Source organism: Panthera onca, chromosome A2, assembly GCF_046562875.1.
Source record: "Panthera onca isolate mPanOnc1 chromosome A2, mPanOnc1 haplotype 2, whole genome shotgun sequence".
Classification (NCBI taxonomy): domain Eukaryota; kingdom Metazoa; phylum Chordata; class Mammalia; order Carnivora; family Felidae; genus Panthera; species Panthera onca.
In genome coordinates, this window is record NC_138340.1 from 113,793,018 (window position 1) to 113,815,243 (window position 22,226).

General features: G+C 40.0%; 1 protein-coding gene across 1 annotated transcript in view; it reads left to right on the plus strand.

The window, feature by feature from the left end:
• The first annotated feature begins 1,054 nt into the window (after window positions 1–1,054).
• The window catches only part of DNAH11 (dynein axonemal heavy chain 11), a 359,440-nt gene continuing 338,268 nt past the window's right edge, over window positions 1,055–22,226 (plus strand). Inside the window, exons 1-5 of the mRNA XM_060632677.3 lie at window positions 1,055–1,692; window positions 3,194–3,337; window positions 19,406–19,602; window positions 20,202–20,400; window positions 21,138–21,237. Coding sequence (XP_060488660.3) covers window positions 1,330–1,692; window positions 3,194–3,337; window positions 19,406–19,602; window positions 20,202–20,400; window positions 21,138–21,237 — 1,003 coding nt within the window. The 5' untranslated portion in view covers window positions 1,055–1,329. The remainder of the gene's footprint in view (window positions 1,693–3,193; window positions 3,338–19,405; window positions 19,603–20,201; window positions 20,401–21,137; window positions 21,238–22,226) is intronic.

Here is a 22,226-nt window from a genome sequence, read left to right on the forward strand (position 1 = left end):
TTGAAAGAGCTAGTTCGTGAGGGGGGCAGGGAGGGAGGAGGCAGCAGAGGGAGAGAGGAGAGAGAATCTCAAGTAGGCTCCACGCTCAGAGCCCACTGGAGGCTTGATCCTACCACCTGGGATCATGACTTACTGGAAATCGAGAATCCCAAGGTCAACTGACTGAGCTACAAGGGCTCCCTCAATAATTAGTTATTATAATGGATTGAGGGCAACACTCCTTCATAGCTCCCATGAAAGGAATGGGGATTGAAGTTTTTGTTTTGAAATGAACAATTAAAGCGGACCCATTAAAAAAAGTTTTAGTTCAAGGACTCCTCCCACAAAATTCTGGCTACTTCAGTAATGTAAGTTTCTTTAATAGACTCAACAGATGTCAATATGCCATATTGAATTTCCATTGCAATATCATGGGGACTGGGGACTGGTTTTAATCTGGAACTTTTCTCCCCATGATCTTTTATTTACTTTTGGATTGCACGATAATTCTGGTGCTGCTTTGCAGTGCACAAAGAGCACTATCCATTCTCTTATTGGGCATATTAACATTCTATTAAGTAGCAGGTGAGGATCAGAATCAGGGCTTCGAATACCTAGATCTTTATTTCCACAACCAGAGAAGTCGCACTGCCGGGTTAGCTCTTTTCTGGTACTACTCAGACAACCTGCAGTAAGGTGAATAAAAGCCCTCAGCGCTAGGTCTGAATGCCGGTTCCACTTTCTCCTTGTCGCGCAGCCACTTTGTGACTTGGTTCCCTTGCTCATAAGACAAACTGAGCAGTCGAAGCCCTGACTTTCTAGGGATTATATGAAATAAGGCTAAGGATTTAGCGCGGAGCTCGGCACAAGACAGCACTGCATAAACTATAGTAATCAGTGATGGGCTGTTACTCTCGCTCCCTGGGAACCCCACGGAACGTCCAGTAGGACAAGGTGTCGTTGGGCAGAAGAAGCCACCCACTCAGCGGCTGAGACACGAGGAGAACACGCCCTCCAGAGCCGCCCCAATGGGAGGAGCCCTGAGCCGGAAGGCCTCAGCCGGGCGCTGACCCCGCCCACAGCTGACTGGGGCGGGGACGCCGTCTCCCGGGAAACTGGACGCGCAGCTCCGCTTGGGTCGGAGCCTCAGCCGGTGGGACTAGCAGTGCGTGCCACGCCCGCAGCCAAGTAGCAGCAGGTGTGGGCCAGCGGCCACGCTGCTTGCAGTCGCCGGAGGGGGTGGGCGTCTGCCGCAGCGCGTGTGGGGAGAAGTGTCCTCGCCCACCCCAGGCTGGGCAGGGACGCGAGCGTGTGGAGCCGACCGACCCAGCATTCTCTTGGACGTGCGTGATGGCAGCCCAGGAGGTGTTCGGGTTTCCAGAAGAAGCAGCCCTTCGCCTAACTCCGGGCGCTAGCCTGGAGGTGGTCGGCATGAAGGAGCTGGAGGAGGAAGGGGTGGAGGAGGAGGAAGAAGAGGAAGAGGAGGAAGAGGCGGCGGCGGCCAGGAGAGCTCGGAGTTTCGCCCGAGACGCGCGGGTGCGCTTTCTCGGCGGCCGCCTGGAGCTGATGCTAGGGCTCTCAGCGGAGAAATGGAGCCAGCATTTGGAGAGCGAGGAAAACCGGCAGGTCCTGGGAGAGTTCCTGGAGAACCCCAGTCCCGCCTGCCTTGTCTTCAGCGTCGCCGCCGCGGGACCACTCGCAGTCGCCCGGGAGGTAAGGGGCGATAGGCTAAGGGACCCTGTCAGGCTGCCAGTACGGGGACAGGCCAGTCGCGTCCTTGGGTTCCCTTGGGGGCATGCACTTAGGCGCTTTAAGAAACTTTCTTTGGGAGCCCTTGCCTTGGAGTTTGCAAAATCACCCACGTGCGCCCACTCTCCAGTTAAGCAACTGTGGATTAGTTTTCTAGAAGGTTAGTTTGCCCAACCCAGATAAAGCAGGAAAAGCTACACTACACTTTTTCAACTGCTTAGGCTTTGGGAACAAGGTGGGTTCTCTGTGCCAGATAACTTCTGTTTTCAATCGCTCTTGGGCCAATCTGGGGTCCTGTCTTTAAAAAATGTTTTAGCAGAGCCTGAATAATTTTTCATATGCTAAGTCTGTCTGTCACATTTAATCCTAGGAAAAATACTTAGTCTTTAAAAAAGGAGTGCTCTGTCACTCCGCGCACACATGGTGTTTACCAGCCCTGGAGGGAGAAGGGGGGCAGTCCTTTCTTTCCTTCCATCTTTTCTTTCTCCCTTCCTTCCTTTTTTTTTTTTAGACTTTGTAGTTGGAGGTTAAGGTATCACTTATAAATACAGCATTTGTATTCAGCATTTATTTTTATTTTTATTTTTATTTATTTCAGAGAGAGCATGAGCAGGGTAGGGTCAGAGGGAGCGGGACAGAATCTTAAGCAGGTTCCACACTCAGCATGGAGCAGATGCGCGGTTGGATCTGCCACCCTGGGTTCATGACCTGAGCCAAAATCAAGTCTTTAGTGTTTACAGTGCCTCAGTGTAATGTGTTGTATGTGTGAAGTGTTTATCATCGCTGTGTGTCACTTTAATAGTTGGGAAATAGGATCCCAGAGAAAGAGTAACAGGAATTTGCCTTAGGGTTTTGAGATCTGAATTTTTTTGTTTTGCTCTTTTCCCAATTATAACTAATTAAAAATTTTGTCAAACAAGGAGATAGGATACTTAAGTCTAGGATTACTTAAGTTAAATAATCATCATATCTGAAGAAATAGCTCAGTAGTTGTGGAAATGTTAAAATATCTTCATTTAACATTTTATTTTGAGGATAGATTTACACAGTTAACCTCTTGTGCCTGAACTTCCTTTCACTTTGGTTTATTTCCAAACAACAAAAAAAAGGTTATAAAAAGGAATGACCTTTCCTAAGATAGAAAAATGCTAAATTCTCCTTATATTTGTTTTTAATAAGGAGATGTTAGGGTATATAATGATCTTGGGTAATTGACAAGCCCCCTTAAAGGTGATATTTACATACCAATAATGCTATGGAATTAGCATTATAAAAGAACAAAACTATACAGTTTGCAGAAGGTAGGGCAAAGAGCAGTGGAACTACCTTATTTATAAAGGTAGGCAAGATGCCAGGTTTTATTCCTTTTTTAGCAATCTAGCTACAAGTTAGATAGAGCAAATCCTATGTGTTAATATGGAAACTACGCTGTGAACTTGGACTAATCATCTTGCTCTTGTTTCAGATCCCAAGAGATGGAAAACATAAACTTGTTTATATTGCCAAGAAGATTACTGAAAACATTGGAGTAAATGACTTTTCTCAAACGGTTTTATTTGGAGAGTTAACCGCCTCATCTTTCGGACATGTAACTACTTTCCTAGATGAGGTACTAGTCTGTCCTTAATATTTGAATCTTAAATTTATCTCTATGGCACTTGGAATTATTCAGAAAAACTCTGGTTAAAAAAAAGAATGTAGAAGCCAATAATCTCTTTAGGTGGATGCAATGTGGTTAACTGTTTCTGAATGAGAGGATACTGATAATATTCAACAGATGGTAATCTGTAGGATTATCCTTTTTCTCTTTGTTTATAAATATGGGAAGTAAAAAGAAGCTTGAATAGGCTCTTGTAATTAGCTATAGGTTTTAAATTTCACGTTGAATAGAGACAAACTTAGACTTTGGAAGCGTGTATCATAAGTTTTTCAGATTTCTGTTAGTTTCTGTGACCCTCAGGTCAGATAATGTGGAAAGATAATAGAAACGAATTTTTGAAGTGGTTGCTTTAAAATTCTTCTTTCTGTCCCCTTAAATCAGAGAAATGCTGTCTAAACCCAGGTTATTGATACTTGTAATAAAAGTACCTTGGTGGGATTTTTATAAAGTGTTTTGTTTTGTTTTTTTTTTAAATGGGATTTAATGTGGGATCCTGGGGATTTTATTAAAGTCAGGCTGCTCCAGTAGGTCTGGGGTGGGGCCAATCTTCTACAATATCTGATCTCATACGATTCTGTTTGTTGATGGTATGTCTTTGAGGAAAGACGTACCAAATGACCAGGTTCTGTAGGATTAGAGCAGAGATTCTCAAACTTTGCTGAACATTAGAATCACCTGGGGAACTATCTAACCTGCCTTTTTCTGGTCAACCTTAATACCAATTAAATCAGAATGGGGTGGGAGCCAGGTGGTTATAATGGTTAAAATCCCAATTCTAATGTGCCCCAAACTTTGAGAGCCCCTGGGTTAGATAGAAGTAAATCAGATCTCTGTAATCAGTGCATTTCTGCCAAGGCCAGTGCTTAAGGTAGGAATAATTCCCAGAATATTTATTACTAACGATTTCCCAGTCTCTCTGTTGCATGCCACTTCTACTTCCCGAGTCTCTCTCGCTGTCTTTGGACTAGCCAAAGTCTCTCTCTAACTCCCAACTTCACCACCTTACCTCTGTTTCCCTCTCCTCCTGTTGAAATTACTCGGTTTTAGATGATTTCAGGGACACACCGATAGAGTTTTCTATCTTTACCTGGGACACTTTTTGGTCTGTAGCAGAAGCTCAAGAAATTTTTACCGAACTGAACCTGATGAACGCATTTCACATGAAATGGGAATGACTCTTGGTCATTTGAAACTAGACTGCCATCAGCTGGGGCTTGGAAGGGCAAGGATGTACTCTCTGTTTGAATTCTTACATTACTGTCTGTCTGGCAACAGACAGAAGATACACAACTCTTGCAAGTTCCTCTGATCTTGGTGTGGATTTATCTCCATACCAGGGTCTGCATTCCACTCTGAGAAAGATGAAATGAAAGAGAGTAAGCTGTCTACAAGTACATTTATTGTACGTATAAGCCATCCAGAAGCTCAGAGTTTAAGTGGTTTAGAAGATTCATGTAATTATGCTTGAAGATCTGAGTATTGGGAACAAAAAAAATGAGATCACACTTAGGAAGTCACTTGGGTTTACTTTTGGACAAGACTTACATTCGGTATGAAGAAGGCCCTAAGGACTGGCTATAGATGATTGGGTTGAAAACATTTTTATAAGGATTGTCTTTGCTTCGTATCCAGTGTAGCTCGCAAAATTGGCTGATTAACAGTGGCTTATGATGATGTGGTCTCTCTAGCCAAGATCTTTTTCCTGAATTTCAAACTTGGGGATCCATTTGTTTTCCTGAAATTCACACTTGCATTTTAATAAACATCCCAAACCTGTCCAAAGTTGAACTGACCTTCCCCAGCCTCCACTGCATTACTTGTGGTTATCTTCACAATAGTGGCATGAACGCCTTCCTTCCAGTTGCTCAAGCCAGAAAACTACTGAGACGGCCCTAACTCTTTTGTGTCACACGTATATGTATCCGTTCTGGCAGGAAATCTTGCAAGTTCCTGCTGGTCAGAATGCAAACTGGTGTGGCCACTCTGGAAAACAATATGGAGGTTCCTCAAAAAATTAAAAATAGACCTACCCTATGACCCAGAAATTGCACCACTGGGTATTTATCCAAAGGGTATAGGTGTGCTGATTTGAAAGGGCACATGCTTCCCAATGTTTATAGCAGTGCTATTGACAATGGGCAAAGTATGGAAAGAGCCCAAATGTCCATCAACTGACAAATGGATAAAGAAGATGTGGCATGCGTGTGTGTGTGTGTATATATATATATATATATATTTAATTTATATATGTACAATGGAATATTACTTGGTGATCAAAAAGAATGAAATGTTGCCATTTGCAACAACATGGATGCAACTAGAATGTATTATGCTAAACAAAAAAGTCAGAAAGATAAATATCATATGATTTAACTCATTTATGGAATTAAAGAAACAAAATAGTTGAACATAGGGGAAGGGAAGGAAAAATAAGAAAAAGAGAGGGGGGAAAACCATAAAAGTTTCTTAACTATAGAGAAACTGAGGGTTGCTAGAGGGGGTTGGGTAGGGTAATGTGCTAAATGGGTGATGGGCATTAAGGAAGGCATTTGTTGGGATGAACACTGTGTGTCATTGGTCGGTGAGGAATCACTAAATTCTGAAACCAATACTACACTATATGTTAACTAACTTGGATTAAAATAATATTTAACAAAAGGAAATCATGCAAGTTCTACCTTCAAAATACACTGAGAATCAGCCTCCATACTCCTCTCCTGCTACAACTCTGGTCTGGTTCACCATTGTCTCTCACCTGTGCTACTGCTTTCATCTCTCTCTCTCTCTCTCTTTTTTTTTTTAATGTTATTATTTCATTTCATTTTGTTACATTATATAGGAATTAACATACAGTGTTATATTAGTTTCAGGTAGACAGTAGAGTGATTCGACAATTCTATACATCACACACAAATCCACACCAAGATCATGATGAATTCATGTTCATCATGAAAAGTGCACTCCTTAATCTCCATTGCCTGTTTTACCCATCCTCCTACCCACCTCCCTTCCTGTAACCATTAGTTTGTTCTCTGTAGTTAAGAGTCTGATTCTTGGTTCATCTCCCTCTTCTTTTTTTTTTTTTTTTCCTTCACTCATTTGATTTGTTTCTGAAATTTCACTTGAGTGACATATGGTATTTTTCTTTCTCTGACTTAATTTGTTTAGCATTATACTCTCTGGATCCATCCATGTCATTACAAGTGGCAAGATTTCATTCTTTTCTATGGAAAAATAATATTCCATTTTATGTATATACCAAATCTTCCTTATCCATTCATCTGTCAATGGGCTGCTTCCATAATTTGGCTGTTGTTAATAATGCTGTCATAAACATAGGGGTACGTGTATGCCTTTTAATTAGTATTTTTGTAGCTATTGGGTGAATATCTAGTAGCGTGATTACTGGATCATAGGGTAGTTCTATTTTTAATTTTTGAGCAGCTGCCATACCTTTTTCCAGAGTGGCTGCACCAGTTTGCATTCCCATGCTTTCATCTCTTAACTAATCTCTATGCTTTTGTGTGGTTTCCATCTAGAATGTATTCCCAACATAGCAGCTAAAGGGATTCTGTTGAAGCATGAGTCCGAACATGTAACTTCTCTGCTCTCGTTTTACTCTGAATAAGGGCCCAAATGCTTTTAGTAGTCTAGACTTTGCATGTTCTGTGTTCTCTGTGGATCACAGCTATCAGCCTTACCTAAAAACTTGGTAGAACTGTAGAATCTCAGGGTCGTCTTCAGAGCTACTGAGGCAGGATCATCATTGGTTCTTAGGTGTATTAAAGGATGCAATCCCTAGTCCAGAATCTGTGACCTGACCTCCCTGTGACCTCTTTAAACTCTTCTCACTTGCTAACTCGTGACCTCCTTGCTGATCCTTAATTGTCTCAGGTACACTGTTGCCCCTACTATTTCTTTACCTCCCCCAGAATTCACGCAGCTAACCCCTTAATGTCCTTCAAGTCTTTTTACTCATATATCTTTTATTAAAGCCACCCTTGAGGAGGGTAGGGACTAGGGTCAGCAAATGAGGCACCCACTTCAAGAGCAAATTTATAGGGAGGCAAAGGGAGCAAAAACAAAACAAAACAAAAAAACCCTCAATATCAGGATGAAATTTTAACGCAGTATTTATTTTATTTTTTTAAATTGAGATGTACATAATATTTATATGAGTTCATGGTTTTTTATTTAATGCAATTTATTGTCAAATTGGTGAACATATAGTGCGTAAAGTGTGCTCTTGGTTTTCGGGGTAGATTCCCATGGTTCGTTGCTTACGTATAGCACCCAGTGCTCATCCCAACAACTGCCCTCCTTTCAATGCAGTATTTAAAAAATAAATAAATAAAAATGAGGGGTGCCTGGGTTGCTAAGTCGGTTAAGTCTCAGACTTTGGCTCAGGTCATGATCTCACAGGTTCTAGCCCTGCATTGGGGTCTGTGCTGACAGCTCAGAGCCTGGAGCCTGCTTTGGATTTGGTGTCTGTCTCTCTCTCTTTCTCTGCCCCTCCCCACCCCCACACTGTCTCTCTCAAGAAATAGGTAAACATTAATAAAAAATCAAAATGAAAAAGTCAACATTTAAATAAACAGTCGATCACTAACAGTACTGTACTAGATCATATTGGAGCCCGAAGCAAAAATAAACCCGTAATACTGATGTTGCCTTTATTTAAAAATAGTGATAATTCATCATTTTTGTTGCATTAATTTTGATTTAAAAAGTATCTTAAAAAATTATTCGTCTTGATTACTGAGTTTTTTGGTGGCTTTTAGATTCTATTTCCTGTGTGAATGCCTCACTTGTCTAACGCTAGTCCCAGCTTTGAATCTTTGTTTTGCTCCCTGTTGTGGCCCAAACACCCAAGACGTTGCCTGACACGTAGTAGGAGCTCCGGACTTGTTACATGAATGAAGGTCAATTAAGGGCTGATACCCTGTTGTTATAAGAGACCAAACCCTGAAGCTTCAAGGTATTTCTTTAGAGAAGCATTTGGCATATGATCTCTCTTTCCATTTGGATTGTTTTGGACCGGTGAAGAGGACACTCGGGAAATTTTATGCTAATCTCATTTATTCATTTAATCACTGTTTATTGAAGACCTACTCGTTGCTAGTGACTGGCCACACCACATGGTAGTTAGTGATGTAGTTTGTGTCCTCAGAAGACATGTAGTCTGATGAGGGAGGCAGGTTGCTGAGCTTGCAGTAGGAGGACACAGGAGGCTCCTGGAGGAGTCTTCAGCATCATGGGGTGGGAGCCTCATGATGCTCCCCACACCTACAGGGCTGGCAGGGGCTGGGGACTCTGAAATAGGATGATCCTAGGTCTCAGTTTGCCTGGGGTACTTTTGGCTTAGAACTGTCAGAGATCAGTTAATGTCCGCTAAGGCTTTTTAGTGTTTCTTTGTACTCTCGAAAGCCTCCGGAATTGTATGGTAAATTATGTGGTCCCCATAGTGTTGAAGGACAAGGAGGAGATAGCTAGGTGTAGGAGGAGGAAGGGCTTTCTGAGCAGAGGGAGAAGCACTACAAAGGCACAGAGGTGAGGAAATGTAGGTTCTTTTTAAAAAAAGGAGTAAATTAATGTAGCTGGATCGGGGAACCTGAGCTGGGAGGTAGTGAGAAACAAGGGTGGAGAGACCGATTAGAAAATAAACAGCCACATAACTTTTTCAGGTGGTTGCCAGCAAAGGCAGTGACCAAACCCAAATTATGTGTTGATTGGAAGATGGCCGTGGCGGTGCATGTTCTGGGAAGGTTTTTTATCAGGGCTGGCTTGATTGGGAAGTTGTGCAGTCACATGGAATGTCAGTGACTTGCATTCCAAGCTAATCAACCTCCAACTCTCTGATTTATACATTAACAAAAGACACGACATGCAGAGGACTGCTGAATTGGTCATCCTGTTGAGTGAAGGAGAGACTGTTACTGAGGTAGTGAAGTGGTCTGTAAAGTACTGAGGGAGTTTTCTAGTGTTTGGCTTCTTAATGGGATGGAATAAAAAAGGGATGGACCAAGTATTTGAACTGCAGGTTGGGAATGTCATTTGTGCCTTCATGTTTAGTTTTTTCTCATTCAAATGATCTAATGTATTCTCACTTGCATTCATTATGAACCGTTTTTTGGAGTTTGACTCAGTGATTTATGGGAATTCATGCTGATGTGCTGGGGACTCCCAGACTTGTGTCTCCAGCCTGGACCTCTCTCCTAAACTTCAAGCTTAGGTATCCATCGTCTTGTGGACATAGCCATTTAGTGTGTAATGTCTCAAATCTGACATATCCAAAGCTGAACTCCCAATCTGCTCTTCAACATTCTTATGTGTTCCTGTGTACTCTTAGTTGTAGCTGTATTATATTTTATAATATTTAGCAAAAGTATTTAAAATGTCATGTAGTTTTTTTTTTTTTTTTAATTTTTTTTTTTAACGTTTATTTATTTTTGAGACAGAGAGAGACAGAGCATGAATGGGGGAGGATCAAAGAGAGGGAGACACAGAATCTGAAACAGGCTCCAGGCTCTGAGCGGTCAGCACAGAGCCCGACGTGGGGCTCGAACTCACGGACCGCAAGATCATGACCTGAGCCGAAGTCAGACTCTCAACCTACTGAGCCACCCAGGCGCCCCAGTTATTTCTTTTTAAAAAAAATTTTTTATGTTTATTTTTGTGGGAGAGAGAGAATGAATGAATGAGTGGGGGGAGGGGCAGAGAGAAGGAGAGAGAGAATCCCAAGCCGGCTCCATGCTCTCAGTGTAGAACCTGATGTGTGGCTTCAACACACAAACTGAGATCATGACTTGAGTCTAAATTGAAAGTCAGACACTTAATTTTCTTTCTTTTCTTTCTTACCTTCTCACGTTACTTCTTTTTTTAATTAAAAAAAAATTTTTTTAACATTTTGTTTGAATCCAAGTTATTTAACATATAGTAATGATTTCAGGAATAGAATTTAGTGATTTATCACTTACATATAACCCCTCCTCCCAACAAGTGCCCTCCTTAAAGCCCATCACCCATTTAGCCCATCCCCCTACGCAACACCCTGCCAGCAACCCTCAGTTTGTTCTCTGTATTTAAGAGTCTCTTGTGGTTTGTCTCCCTCTCTGTTTTTATCTTAGTTTTGCTTCCCTTCCTCTATGTTCATCTGTTTTGTTTCTTAAATTCCACATATGAGTAAAATCCTATGAAGTACGACTGACCTACTTTGTTTAGGGTAATACACTCTAGTTCCATCCACATTGTTGCAAATACTAACATTTCATTCTTTTTGATCACCAAGTAATAGTCCATTGTATATGTGTGTGTGTGTGTGTGTGTGTCTGTGTATGTGTGTATATCACATATTCTTTATTCATTCATCAGTCAATGGACATTTGGTATCTTTCCATACTTTGATTATTGTCGATAGTGCTACTATAAATGTTGGGGTGTATATGCCCCTTTAAAACAGCACTCTTGTATCCTTTGGATAAATACCTAGTAGTGCAATTGCTGGGTTATAGGGTAGTTCTATTTTTAATTTTTTGAGGAACCTCCATATTGTTTTCCAGACTGTCTGCACCAGTTTGCATTCCCACTAGCAGTGCAAAAGGTCCTCTTTCTCCACATCCTTGCCAACATCTGTGTCACTTGAGTTGTTAATTTTCACCACTCTGACAGGTGTGAGTGGTACCTCATTGTGGTTTTGATTTGTATTTCTCTGATGATGAGTGATGCTGAGCACTTTTTCCTATGTCTGTTAGCCATCTGGATGTCTTTGGAAAAGTGTCTATTCAAGTCTTTTGCCCATTTCTTCACTGCATTCTTTGTTTTTTGGGTGTTGGGTTTGATAAGTTCTTCATAGATTTTGGATACTAACCCTTTATCTGTTAGGTCATTTGCCGGTAACTTCTCCCATTCTGTCATTCGCCTTCTAGTTTTGCTGTTTTTTTACTTCACTGTGCAGAAGTTTTTTATCTTGATGAGGTCCCAATAGTTCATTTTTGCTTTTGTTTCCTTTGCCTTGGGAAACATGTCAAGTAAGAAGCTGCTGTGGCCAGCATCCAAGAGGTTGTTGCCTGTTCTCTCCTCCAGGATTTTGATGGTTTCCTTTCTTAAATCTAGGTCTTTCATCCATTTTGAGTTTATTTTTGTGGATGGTGTAAGAAAGTAGTCCAGGTTCATTCTTCTGCATGTCGCTGTCCAGTTTTCTGAGCACCATTTGCTGAGGAGACTGTCTTTATTCCACTGGATGCTCTTTCCTGCTTTGTCAAAGATGAGTTGGCCATACCTTTGTGGGTTCATTTCTGGCTTCTCTCTTCTGTTCCATTGATCTATGTGTCTGTTGTGCCAGTACCATACTGTCTTGATGATTACAGCTTTGTAATATAGCTTGAAGTCAAGAATTGTGATGCCTCAAGCTTTGGTCTTTTTCAGGATTGCTTTGGCTATTTGGGGTCTTTTCTGGTTTTATACAGATTTTAGAATTGTTTGTTCTAGCTCTGTGAAGAATGCTGATGTTATTTTGATAGGTATTGTGTGGAATATGTAGATTGCTTTGGGTAGTACTGACATTTTAACAGTATTTGTTCTTCCCATCCATGAACATGGAATGTTCTTTTCCATTTCTTTGTGTCTTCTTTAGTTTCTACCATAAGTTTTCTATAGTTTTCAGTGTATAGATCTTTCACCTCTTTGGTTAGGTTTATTCCTAAGTATTTTATAGTTTTTGGTGCAGTTGTAAATGGGATTGATTCCCTGATTTCTCTTTCTGCTGTTTCATTATTGGTGTATAGAAATGCAACCAATTTCTGTACATTGATTTTATATCCTGCGACTTAGCTGAATTCATGGATCAGTTCTAACAGTTTTTTGGTGGAGTCTTTTGGGTTTGCCACAGAGAATATCACGTCATCTGCGAAGAGTGAAAATTTGACTTCCTCCTTGCCAATTTGGGTGCCTTTTGTTTCTTTGTGTTGTCTGATTGCTGAGGCTAGGACTTCCAACACTAGGTTGAATAACAGTGGTGAGAGTGGACATCCCTGTCTTCTTCCTGACCTTAGGGGGAAAGCTCTCAGTTTTTTTTTCCCATTGAGATGATATTAGCTGTGGGTTTTTCATATATGGCCTTTATGATCTTGAGGTACATTCCTTCTCTGCCTACTTTCTTGAAGGTTTTTATCAAGAAAGGATGCTCTTTTTTGTCAAATACTTTCTCTGCATCTACTGAGAGGATCATGTGGTTCTTGTCCTGTCTGCTATTGATGTAATGTATCACATTGATTGATTTGCAGATATTTAACCTGCCCTGCATCCCAGGAGCAAATTCTACTTGATCATGGTGAATAATCCTTTTAATGTATTGTTGTGTCCAGTTGGCTAGTATCTTGTTGAGAATTTTTGCATCCATGTTCATCAGGAAAAGTGGTCTGTAGTTCTCTTTTTTTAGTGGGGTCTTTGCCTGGTTTTGGAATCATGGTAACACTGGCTTCATAGAATGAGTTTGGAAGTTTTCCCTCCATTTCTATTTTTTGGATCAGCTTCAAAAGAATTGGTGTTAACTCTTCTTTAAATGTTTGGTAGAATTCCCCTGGGAAACCATCCAGCCCTGGATTCTTGTTGGGAGATTTTTGATCACTGATTCAATTTCTTTACTGGTTATGGGTCTGTTAAAATTTTCTATTTCTTCCTGTTTTAGTTTTGTAGTTTATATGTTTATAGAAATTTGTCCATTTCTTCCAGATTGCCCAATTTGTTGGCGTATAATTGTTCATAATATTCTCTTATTGTTTGTATTTCTGCAGTGGTGGTTGTGATCTTTCCTGTTTTCATTCGTGATTTTATTTATTTGGGTCATTTTTCTTTTTGATCAGCCTGGCTAAGGGTTTATCAATTTTGTTTATTCTTTCAAAGACCCAGCTTCTGGGTTCATTGATCTGTTCTGTTTTCTTTGATTTTGACATCATTGATTTCTGCTCTAATCTTTATTATTTCCCTTCTTCTGCTGGTTTAGGGCTTTATTTGTTGTTTTTTCCAGATCTTTTAGGTATTAGATTAGGTTGTGTATTTGAAACCTTTCTCCTTCTTTAGGAAGGCCTGGATTGCTATATACTTCCCTCTTATGACCACCTTTGCTGTATCCCAGAGGTTTTGGACTGCCATGTTTTCATTTTCAATGGCTTCCTGTACTTTTAAAATTCCTCTTTAATTTCTTATTTAGCCCATTCATTCTTTAGTAAGATGTTCTTTAATCTCCAAGTATTCATCGTCTTTCCAAATTTTTTTCTTTTTGTGGTTCGTTTCAAGTTTTATAACATTGTGCTCTGAAAGTATGCATGATATGATGTCCATATTTTTGTACTTTCTGAGAGCCAATTTGTGATCCAGTATGTGATCTATTCTGGAGAATGTTCCATGTGCACTCAAGAATGTGTATTCTGCTGTTTTAGGATGAAATGTTCAGTATATATCTTTTAAGTCCATCTGATCCAGTGAGTCATTGAAAGCCATTGTTTCCTTGTTGACTTTCTGCTTATGTGGTCTGTCCTTTGGTGTAAGTGGGGTGTTAAAGTCCCCTACAATCACTGTATTGTTACCTATACATTTATTTATGTTTGTGATTAAATGATTTATATATTTGGGTTTTACCATGTTGGGGGCATAAATATTCACAACTGTTAACATCTTGGTGGATAGACCCCTTAATTATGATATAATGCTCTTCTAGATCTTTTGTGACAGCCTTTATTTTAAAATTTAGTTTGATAAAAGTATGGCTACTCCAGCTTTCTTTTGATAATCATTAGCAGGATAGATGGTTCTCCATTCCCTTACTTTCAATCTGCAGGTGTCTTTAGGTCTAAAATGAGTCTTTGTAAGCAGCATATAGATGGGTCTTCTTTTCTTATACATTCTGATATCCTGTGTCTTTTGATTGGAGCATTTAGTCCACTTAAATTTAGAGTGAGTACCAAAATATTTGAATTCAGTGCCATTGTGTTGCCTGTAGACTTGATGTTTCTGGTGTTCTCTGGTCCTTTCTAGCCTTTGTTGGTTTGGTCTTTGTTGTTTTATTTTGGTCTTTTCTCCACTCAGAGTCTCCCTTCAAATTTCTCACAGGGTTGGTTTAGTGGTCGTGAACTCCTTTAGTTTTTGTTTGGGAAACTCTTTATCTTTCCTTCTATTTTGGATGATAGACTTGCTGGGTAAAGAATTCTTGGCTGCATATTTTTCCAATTCAGCACGTTGAATATATTCTGCCACTTCCTTCTGGCCTGCCAAGTTTCTGTGGATAGGTCTGCTGACAACCTCATCTGTCTTCCCTTAGAGGTTAGGACTTTGTTCCTTTGCTGATGTCATAATTATTTCCTTGTCTGTGTATTTTGTGAATTTGAGTATGATATGCCTTGGTCATGGTCATTTTTTGTTGAATCTAATGGGAGCTCTCATTGCTTCTTGGATTTTGACGTTTGTGTGCTTCCCCAGGTTAGGCAAGTATTCCACTATAATTTGCTCACATAAACTTTCTGCCCCTTCTCTCTCTCCATCTTCTGGACTCCTTTGATTGGGATTTTATTCCTTTTTAATGAGTCACTGAGTTCTCTAAGTCTTGTATCATGATCTTTTGCCTTTGTTTATGTCTTTTTTTTTTTTCTGCTTCATTATTCTCCATAATTTTATCTTCTGTATCACTGATTCTCTCCTCTGCTTCATCCATCCCTTGCTGTAGTGGCATACATTTGAGATTGCATCTCTGGTATAGCATTTTTTTAATTTCGGCCTGACTAGATTGTATTTCTTTTATCTCCACAGAAAAGGATTCTCTGGTGTCTTCTATGCTTTTTTCAATCCCAGATATTATTCTTATTATTGTGGTTCTAAATTCTAGTTCACATATCTTACTTATATCTGTGTTAAGTCCCTGGCTGTCATTTCTTCCTGTTCTTTCTTTTGGGGTGAATTCCTCCATTTTGTTATTTTGGATGAAGGGAAAAATTAATAAAATGAAAAATAAAAATTAAAGAATTAAAAACAAAAAAAAAAGGAAGCTAGATCCTAGGTCTGTTTTGGTTTGCCTGTTGAAAGAAACTTCATAGAATGTAGAAAAGGAAAGGAAAGAAAAAAAAAGGTAAGAAAAAACTTACAAAATAAAAAAAAATGTATAATAAGAGAAAGAAAATGAAATAGAGTAATATATTTAAAAAAATTTAAAATGAAGTAAAAAAAATAAGTTTTCTTCTTTCTGTATTCAAGAAAGAGAAAGAAAAGAAGAAAAAAGAAAAAAGAAAACAATTTAAACCCAAACAGAAGCAAAGAAAATGAACAAATAAATGAACCTTTAGCAAACAGAATGAAAGCTGAATGAATTTACATCCACTTTCCCTTAGAACTGAAACTATGAAGCGTTCTATAGTCCGTATACTGAACAGGTGGAGTGACTTGTGCTAGTCTTCTGCGGAATGTGCTTGGAGGGCACAGTTGGGTGGTGCTTAGTGTAAAGCCTCTGTTCTCCATCAGGGTCGCAGCATAGCTGACTGGGGTGGATCCGTGTGCATCCTCACATGTGCGTGTGCAGGGGAAGTGGAAATGGCCTTACCCAGCTCCCTAGTCTCTGGTGCAAGAATTTGTATACTCTCACCAACCTGTGATTAAGTACCCCTCCTTGATCTCAGGCCTCTGTCCATTCCCTGCCTCTACCCTGTCCATGTCCAAGCTGTCCACCTGCCAGGCAGCACCCCCCTCCAGAGTTTTATCTCAGATGAGGTTGTGTTTCAAAACCCCACACTTCAGAGACCCCTGCTGCTTGGACCTATGCCAGCTCTCTGGGGGGAGGGGCTCGCTGATCAATGACTAGGGTCAGCTTGCCCCAGAAAAGGTTCCTGTGATCTCACAGGGGCAGAGGTTCAGAGATTATGGCAAATCATTACACACAGCTGGTGCCAGGTTTCATTGCCCTCTGGCGTCTTTGTCTCAATACCAGCAAACATGACTGCTCTCCAGGGTGTGCTGGGACCTTTGCCTGTGGGGAGGCTGTATGGCCTCTACCAAATCCACTCCAAGCAGGGAAACTGCTTCTCCCCAGGTGGCACACACACTCCTCAGACCCGGCTGCCTGCTTCTGGGGATTTGTTTTACTTCATTACCAGAGTACCACCAGGGACTGAACTTTGGAACTTCAGACTCCGCACTCCACTATTTGTAGAATCCTGGTGGTATTGAAACCCTCTACTTTCTCCCCATCATTGGTTTGGGGAACAGATTTCCTGTTAAGTCCCCTGTGTTTTCACTCTTTCTCTCCAACTACTTTTGGGGGGAGTGCTTTTCTTGCATGATCCCGATGTACCATGCTCTCCTCTTCTTTTTCTCTGCCCTCTCTCTGTGAACATGGCTCCCTACCTTCCGTGGCTTTTCTCTCCTCCAGTTCACCTCTTTGCACTGTGTACCTGCCAGGGTCTACGGCTCAAGTTATGCAGATTGTTGCTTTAATCCTCAGATCAATTTCCTAGGTGTTCAAAATGGTTTGGTGCTGCTCTAGCTGCATTGCAGGGATGAGACAAGCTTAGGGTCTCCATGCTGCTCCACCATCTTAACTCCTCTGGCTAGTTATTTCTTTATGTATTATATTGGTCTAAATCTTTAAAGAAATAATAATTGTGAATTACTGTTATCCATTTGGCTTATCAAGCTAAAGTGGAAGTGTGATTTGGTTCTTATAGTTAGTGTCTAGGTCCCATCCTTGGACATTGCAATTTAAGATGTCTGGGAGAGGCCTAGGCTCCCACATTTTGAAAGCATTGCCCTGGTAATAATAACTATTGACTTAAAAACCATTGTAAAAAGAAAATCCCTAGCTTAAAAAGGGATCAAAGAAAGAACATAGGTAAAGAAAACACAGCAGAGGCACCGTAGTTCATTAATCTATAGTTATATGTTGTATATATATGTATTGAATATGTAAGCATATTTAAATTATTTTAGTGCTCAGAAAAAGTTTGGAATTTTTCTTCTAAACCGCAAAAAGTAGGAAAACATTTCCCAACTGAGACAAAATAAAACCCCCAATTAATTGAATTACTTTGTGTATAGTTTAAGAAGATGTATTGTAATGAAAAAGCATATCCCAGGTCTATTTGTTTTGAATGATGTTTTTTTTTTCTTAATGTTTTTTTCTGAGAGAGAGTGCAAGTAGGGGGAGGGGCAGAGAGCGAGGGAGACTCAGAGCTTGCAGCCTGCTTTGGGGCACAGAGCCCATCGTGGGGCTCAAACCCATGGCCCATGAGATCATGACCTGAGCCAAAGTCAGATGCTTAACTGAGCCACCCAGGCACCTCTGTTTCAAATGACATTTACGGAAACACGCTCGCGCTTTGACTAATTGCTCTGCAAAGCATGTGGCTCACAATTTCACAGTTTTATCTACAGCATGTGACAGAAATATTCAAATTTAAAAGTAGTTGGCTTTGCCACAGAATCATAGAGTGAAAGTTTGAAACCATAACTGGTAAGTTAGATATGCCAAATAACCAGAATTTTCCTCGTGCCTATTATTTAGAAATAGTTGCTGATATTGGAGATTTAGTCTAGAGAGTTTTCTAGTGGGTCAGTGAATGTTATGCCCAATAAACTTCAAGTCTACAGTCTGATTTCTAAAGCTTTTCATGAACTACCCTGCCTTTCTCAAAGTTAATCCCAGAGTGGCAGGTTTCCAGAAGCACTATACTTCTGGAGCCCTGAATGATTTTGTTGGTGTTGAGTTTTCTGGAGTGCCTGCTCTGCAATTTCATCTTCAACGTTTTGTTTATGTATTTTTAAGTTTGTTTATTTATTTTGAGAGAAAGCAGTTAAACGTGTGTGGGGGTGAGGGACGGAGAGAGGGAGAGTGAGAATCTCAAGCAGGCTCCACGCTGTCAGCACAGAGCCTGATGTGGGGCTGGATCCCACAAATTGTGAGATCATGACCTGAGCTGAAATCAAGAGTCGGCCGCTTAACTGACTCCACCCAGAAGGCCCTCATCTTCACCATTTTAATCAAGTAGCACCTTTTGTGGCAGGTCTTCCCTAACACCTGTCCCTTCCAGAGCCAGGTGTATATCCTGTGTCTCCACATTACATCCTGAACATGCCTCCAATCACGGTAGTTCTTGTAGCAAAGGAACTAACCCATGAGATTATCCCCAGCAAAGACTGTTTCTTATTTTTCTGTTTTCCTAGCTTGACTTGTAGTCAGCGCTAAGCAGGAAAATGTAATACACTTTGGAAAGATTAGTTTCAACACAGAAAACAAAAGTAATTGTATTGTCAAAGTAGACAAAAGGTGGAGTAATTGTTTTCTGAGCATTTCAGCTAATGGAAATTTTGTAGTGTAATGCTGGTACACCAGGCAGACGATCAGAAAAAATGAAAAGTGTTTACAATAGTAGCTACTAGAAAGGAGTGGGAAAACAAGAAGAGGCTACTAACTTCATTCACTCAACTCATTCTTATTAACGTCTGCCAGGCCCTGGGCATACAAAGATAATTCTTGAGGGTTTTCACATACACGGTGTCACATACATGATCCTCCCAACTCAGTGGGAGAGGGAGTTCCAAATAAGGTCCATCTGATTAATAAACATCTTTTTGACCATCAACCGGCATGCCACCCAGGGCTCGAGAAGATTACTTCTGCTTCCATGTGATTCGTAAAATTTTTTTTCATTCATGTACCTGCCAATGTGCTCAGTTTGCATTAGGAAAGTAGTTTGCTTACTTGACATGGTTGTGTTTGTTTTATGCCATGTTTGAGTCATTGGGAACTTCCACAAATGTTTGATAAATAAGTAAATGAGTGAACAAGCAGTATAGTATTTGCACTTTGCAAGTATTTGCCTAATTGATGATGTCTAAATGGAATACTGATTTTTGTCCTCTCTTTGTAAATTTGATATTTAAGAAATTGAGTGGTTTTGTGGCTGATTTTGTATGACAAGGAAATCTTTGAAGGAGTACACTGTCTGTAAATTAACTTCTTTTGGAAATGTTTCTCTTTAGATTTTAGTGCCCATTCTTTCTAATAGGAACAACCATAAATCCTGGTCCTGTTTTATTTCACAAGACATGGAACACCACGTAGAAGCCATGAAAAATAAAATGCATGTTTTTCGGGGCAAAATGTTGAGAAGAACTCTTCTACCAATTCCCACAATTGCAGGAAAAATCGACCTGGATCAGAAATACTCAGAGACCAAGTATGTAATGATATGGTATATATCGGATATTAAAGTGGAGAGCCTACATACCCAATTAACATAGAAGCTATTAGCACAAGAATTCTATCATTTTTTTAAAAAGGTTGTACAGAGCACCGTGTATATTATTTCCTTACTAAGTACACTTTTTAAAATTTTATTTTAGAGAGTGCAAGGAGGGGAGAGGGACAGAGGGAGAGAGAGAATTTTAAAGCGGGCTCCATCCCATCCACAACCCTGGGATCATGACCTGAGCTGAAATCAAGAGTCAGATGCTCAACCAACTGAGTCACCCACATGCCCCACGAAGTACATCTCCTAAAAGCAGACTGCACAAAAAGCAGGCTATAACAATTGACATGATGTCAAGAGTATTTTTTTTAATGTTTATTCATTTTTGAAAGACAGCACAAGCAGGGGTGGTGAGGAGAGAGAGGGGGAGACAGAATCCGAAGCAGGCTCCAGTCTCTGGGCTGTCAGCACTCAGGTCATATTTGGAAAACTAGTTTATGGATACACCAAATAGATCTTAAGATCTGAGTGCTATCTTTATTTAGGTGAAACAGTTGGTTTTTGAATTATTCTATTAATCATTTCAGTGCTTGTATGCTAGAATCAAATGAAAGGACAGTACTCCATGCAATTGAGTCAGTGATTATTAAATGGTCATATCAGATCCAAGAAATCGTAGAAAAAGATTCCGTGCAGCCTTTGCTGAATTGTCTTCAGTCGAATCCTCAAACTGAACTGGATTTCTGGATGATGAGGAGAGAAAATCTGTCATGCATTTATGATCAAGTAAGTAGATAGCCCTACAAATTGCTTACAAATTGAATTAGGAAAGTCAGTTGTAGAATTTGGTTTCTACAGCAATGACTTCCAGTACCTTCAGAGGCTTAAAATACTGTTTTTGAATGACTTAATAGTCTGTTCTCGTTTCTTGTTCCAAAGTTTTATATGATAGGCACTTTAGAAATGAATGCGGATTAAAAGTAAGTTTGCCATTTGGAGAATATTTTGACAGCATTTAATAATTGGAAACACTGTGGCATAGGAGAGAGTCGTTCCCCAGGGAAATGTCAAAGATGGTAAAATTTAGTTGATTGAACTGATGTAGGAAGGAGTCGCGTCTTGCCGAGTGGAGAGATGTGGCTTTGGAAGAGCTAACTTTGGTTCCTCTGCTGTTTGCCTTACATGTTCCTTGATTTAATATCCTGCAAACTAAGACGTTCATTTGCATTTCATGTGTCTCTCAGATTCTCTGAAACACAGCAGGAGATTTTATGTGGGAAGTTTAATATTTTACACTTAAAGGGTTAATTGACACTCTGTGAATACTCAAGAGCTGTAAACATAAAGTAAAATTCAAGCTTAAGGAAAAATTGCTTTTAAAAATTATTTTCAACTTGAAGCCAGATGAGTCTTTTTTTTTTGAATACTGTGGGTATTGTGCATGAGTAAAATATAAGTGTTTTATTACCAAATGTATCTATTTAGTCATTAATCTAGCTTGAATTAAATTTTCTTCAATTTAGCTTCAAGCTCCTATTGTCCTCAAAATGGCTAGGATCCTGCAAATCAAACAAAGCAGCTATTTGCCAACTTTGAAGGACATTTTTGTGGCTGTGAAAAATGGTAAGACTCTTGGTTTTTGGCCTGGCGTTGGTGTCCCTCATGATCTCATCCCACCCTGCCTGACCAGCCTCATCTGCCCTTCTACCATTAACATGTTCATGAAATGATTTCACTTGGCTCTTGTAATGATAAATTCGTCCTCATCAGTACTTTATTCTCTAGTTCTATTAAACTGTTTTTAGGGTATATTGTAGGTACTTACCAAATTGCCTCTAGATTGAAGTTTTAATGGGAATGTGTGTGTGTGTGTGTGTGTGTGTGTGTGTGTGTGTGTGTGTGTGTGTAGGGGAAAGACCTTTGCAGCAGGTAAATGAAAGTCCAACATGGCGGTTTCCTCGTCAACAGCTGGGCTACAGTTAGTCCACTTATTCTTGAGTAGAGTCTGAATGTGCTTGGCATCTGTTGCTTATCTAGCTCAAAAATGCTCAGAGTTATCATCGAAGTTTGGGTGAAGATTAAATGTACAGAGGAAGAGGGTTTGCTGAATTTTGAACAGGTCCATGCACACTGATAAAAACCAGAAATGATAAAAAGGTATTCAGTGAAAAGTCTCCTCGTCCCCTCACTATCTGGTTTCAGCTCCACCCAGGGGTCCCAGCCGCCTTTTTTTAAAATTTCTGTTCCTATTTCTTTAGGCCAATTCAAGTAAGTAGGCATAGACACGATACTGAGGTTTTCAGTGATGAAACTGTAAGATAATTGGACGAATAGCTTTTTTGGTTTCTAACGTTAGAAAATTACTTTTTAATTTCTTCCTGTTAGAACTTTTGTAAGGTTAGGAAATACCTAAAATATACTTTGAAAATGTTTGGTTATTTCGTCAGGTTTTTGTTTTTTGTTTTTTTGTTTTGTTTTTTTTATCACATGGAAGCAAGAGTAATCTTCTCAAGCCCTGGGTGGCATGCGGGTTGATTCAAGTTTGATGGTCAAAAAGATGTTTATTAATCAGATGGACCTTTTTTGGAACTCCCTCTCCCATTGAGTTGGAA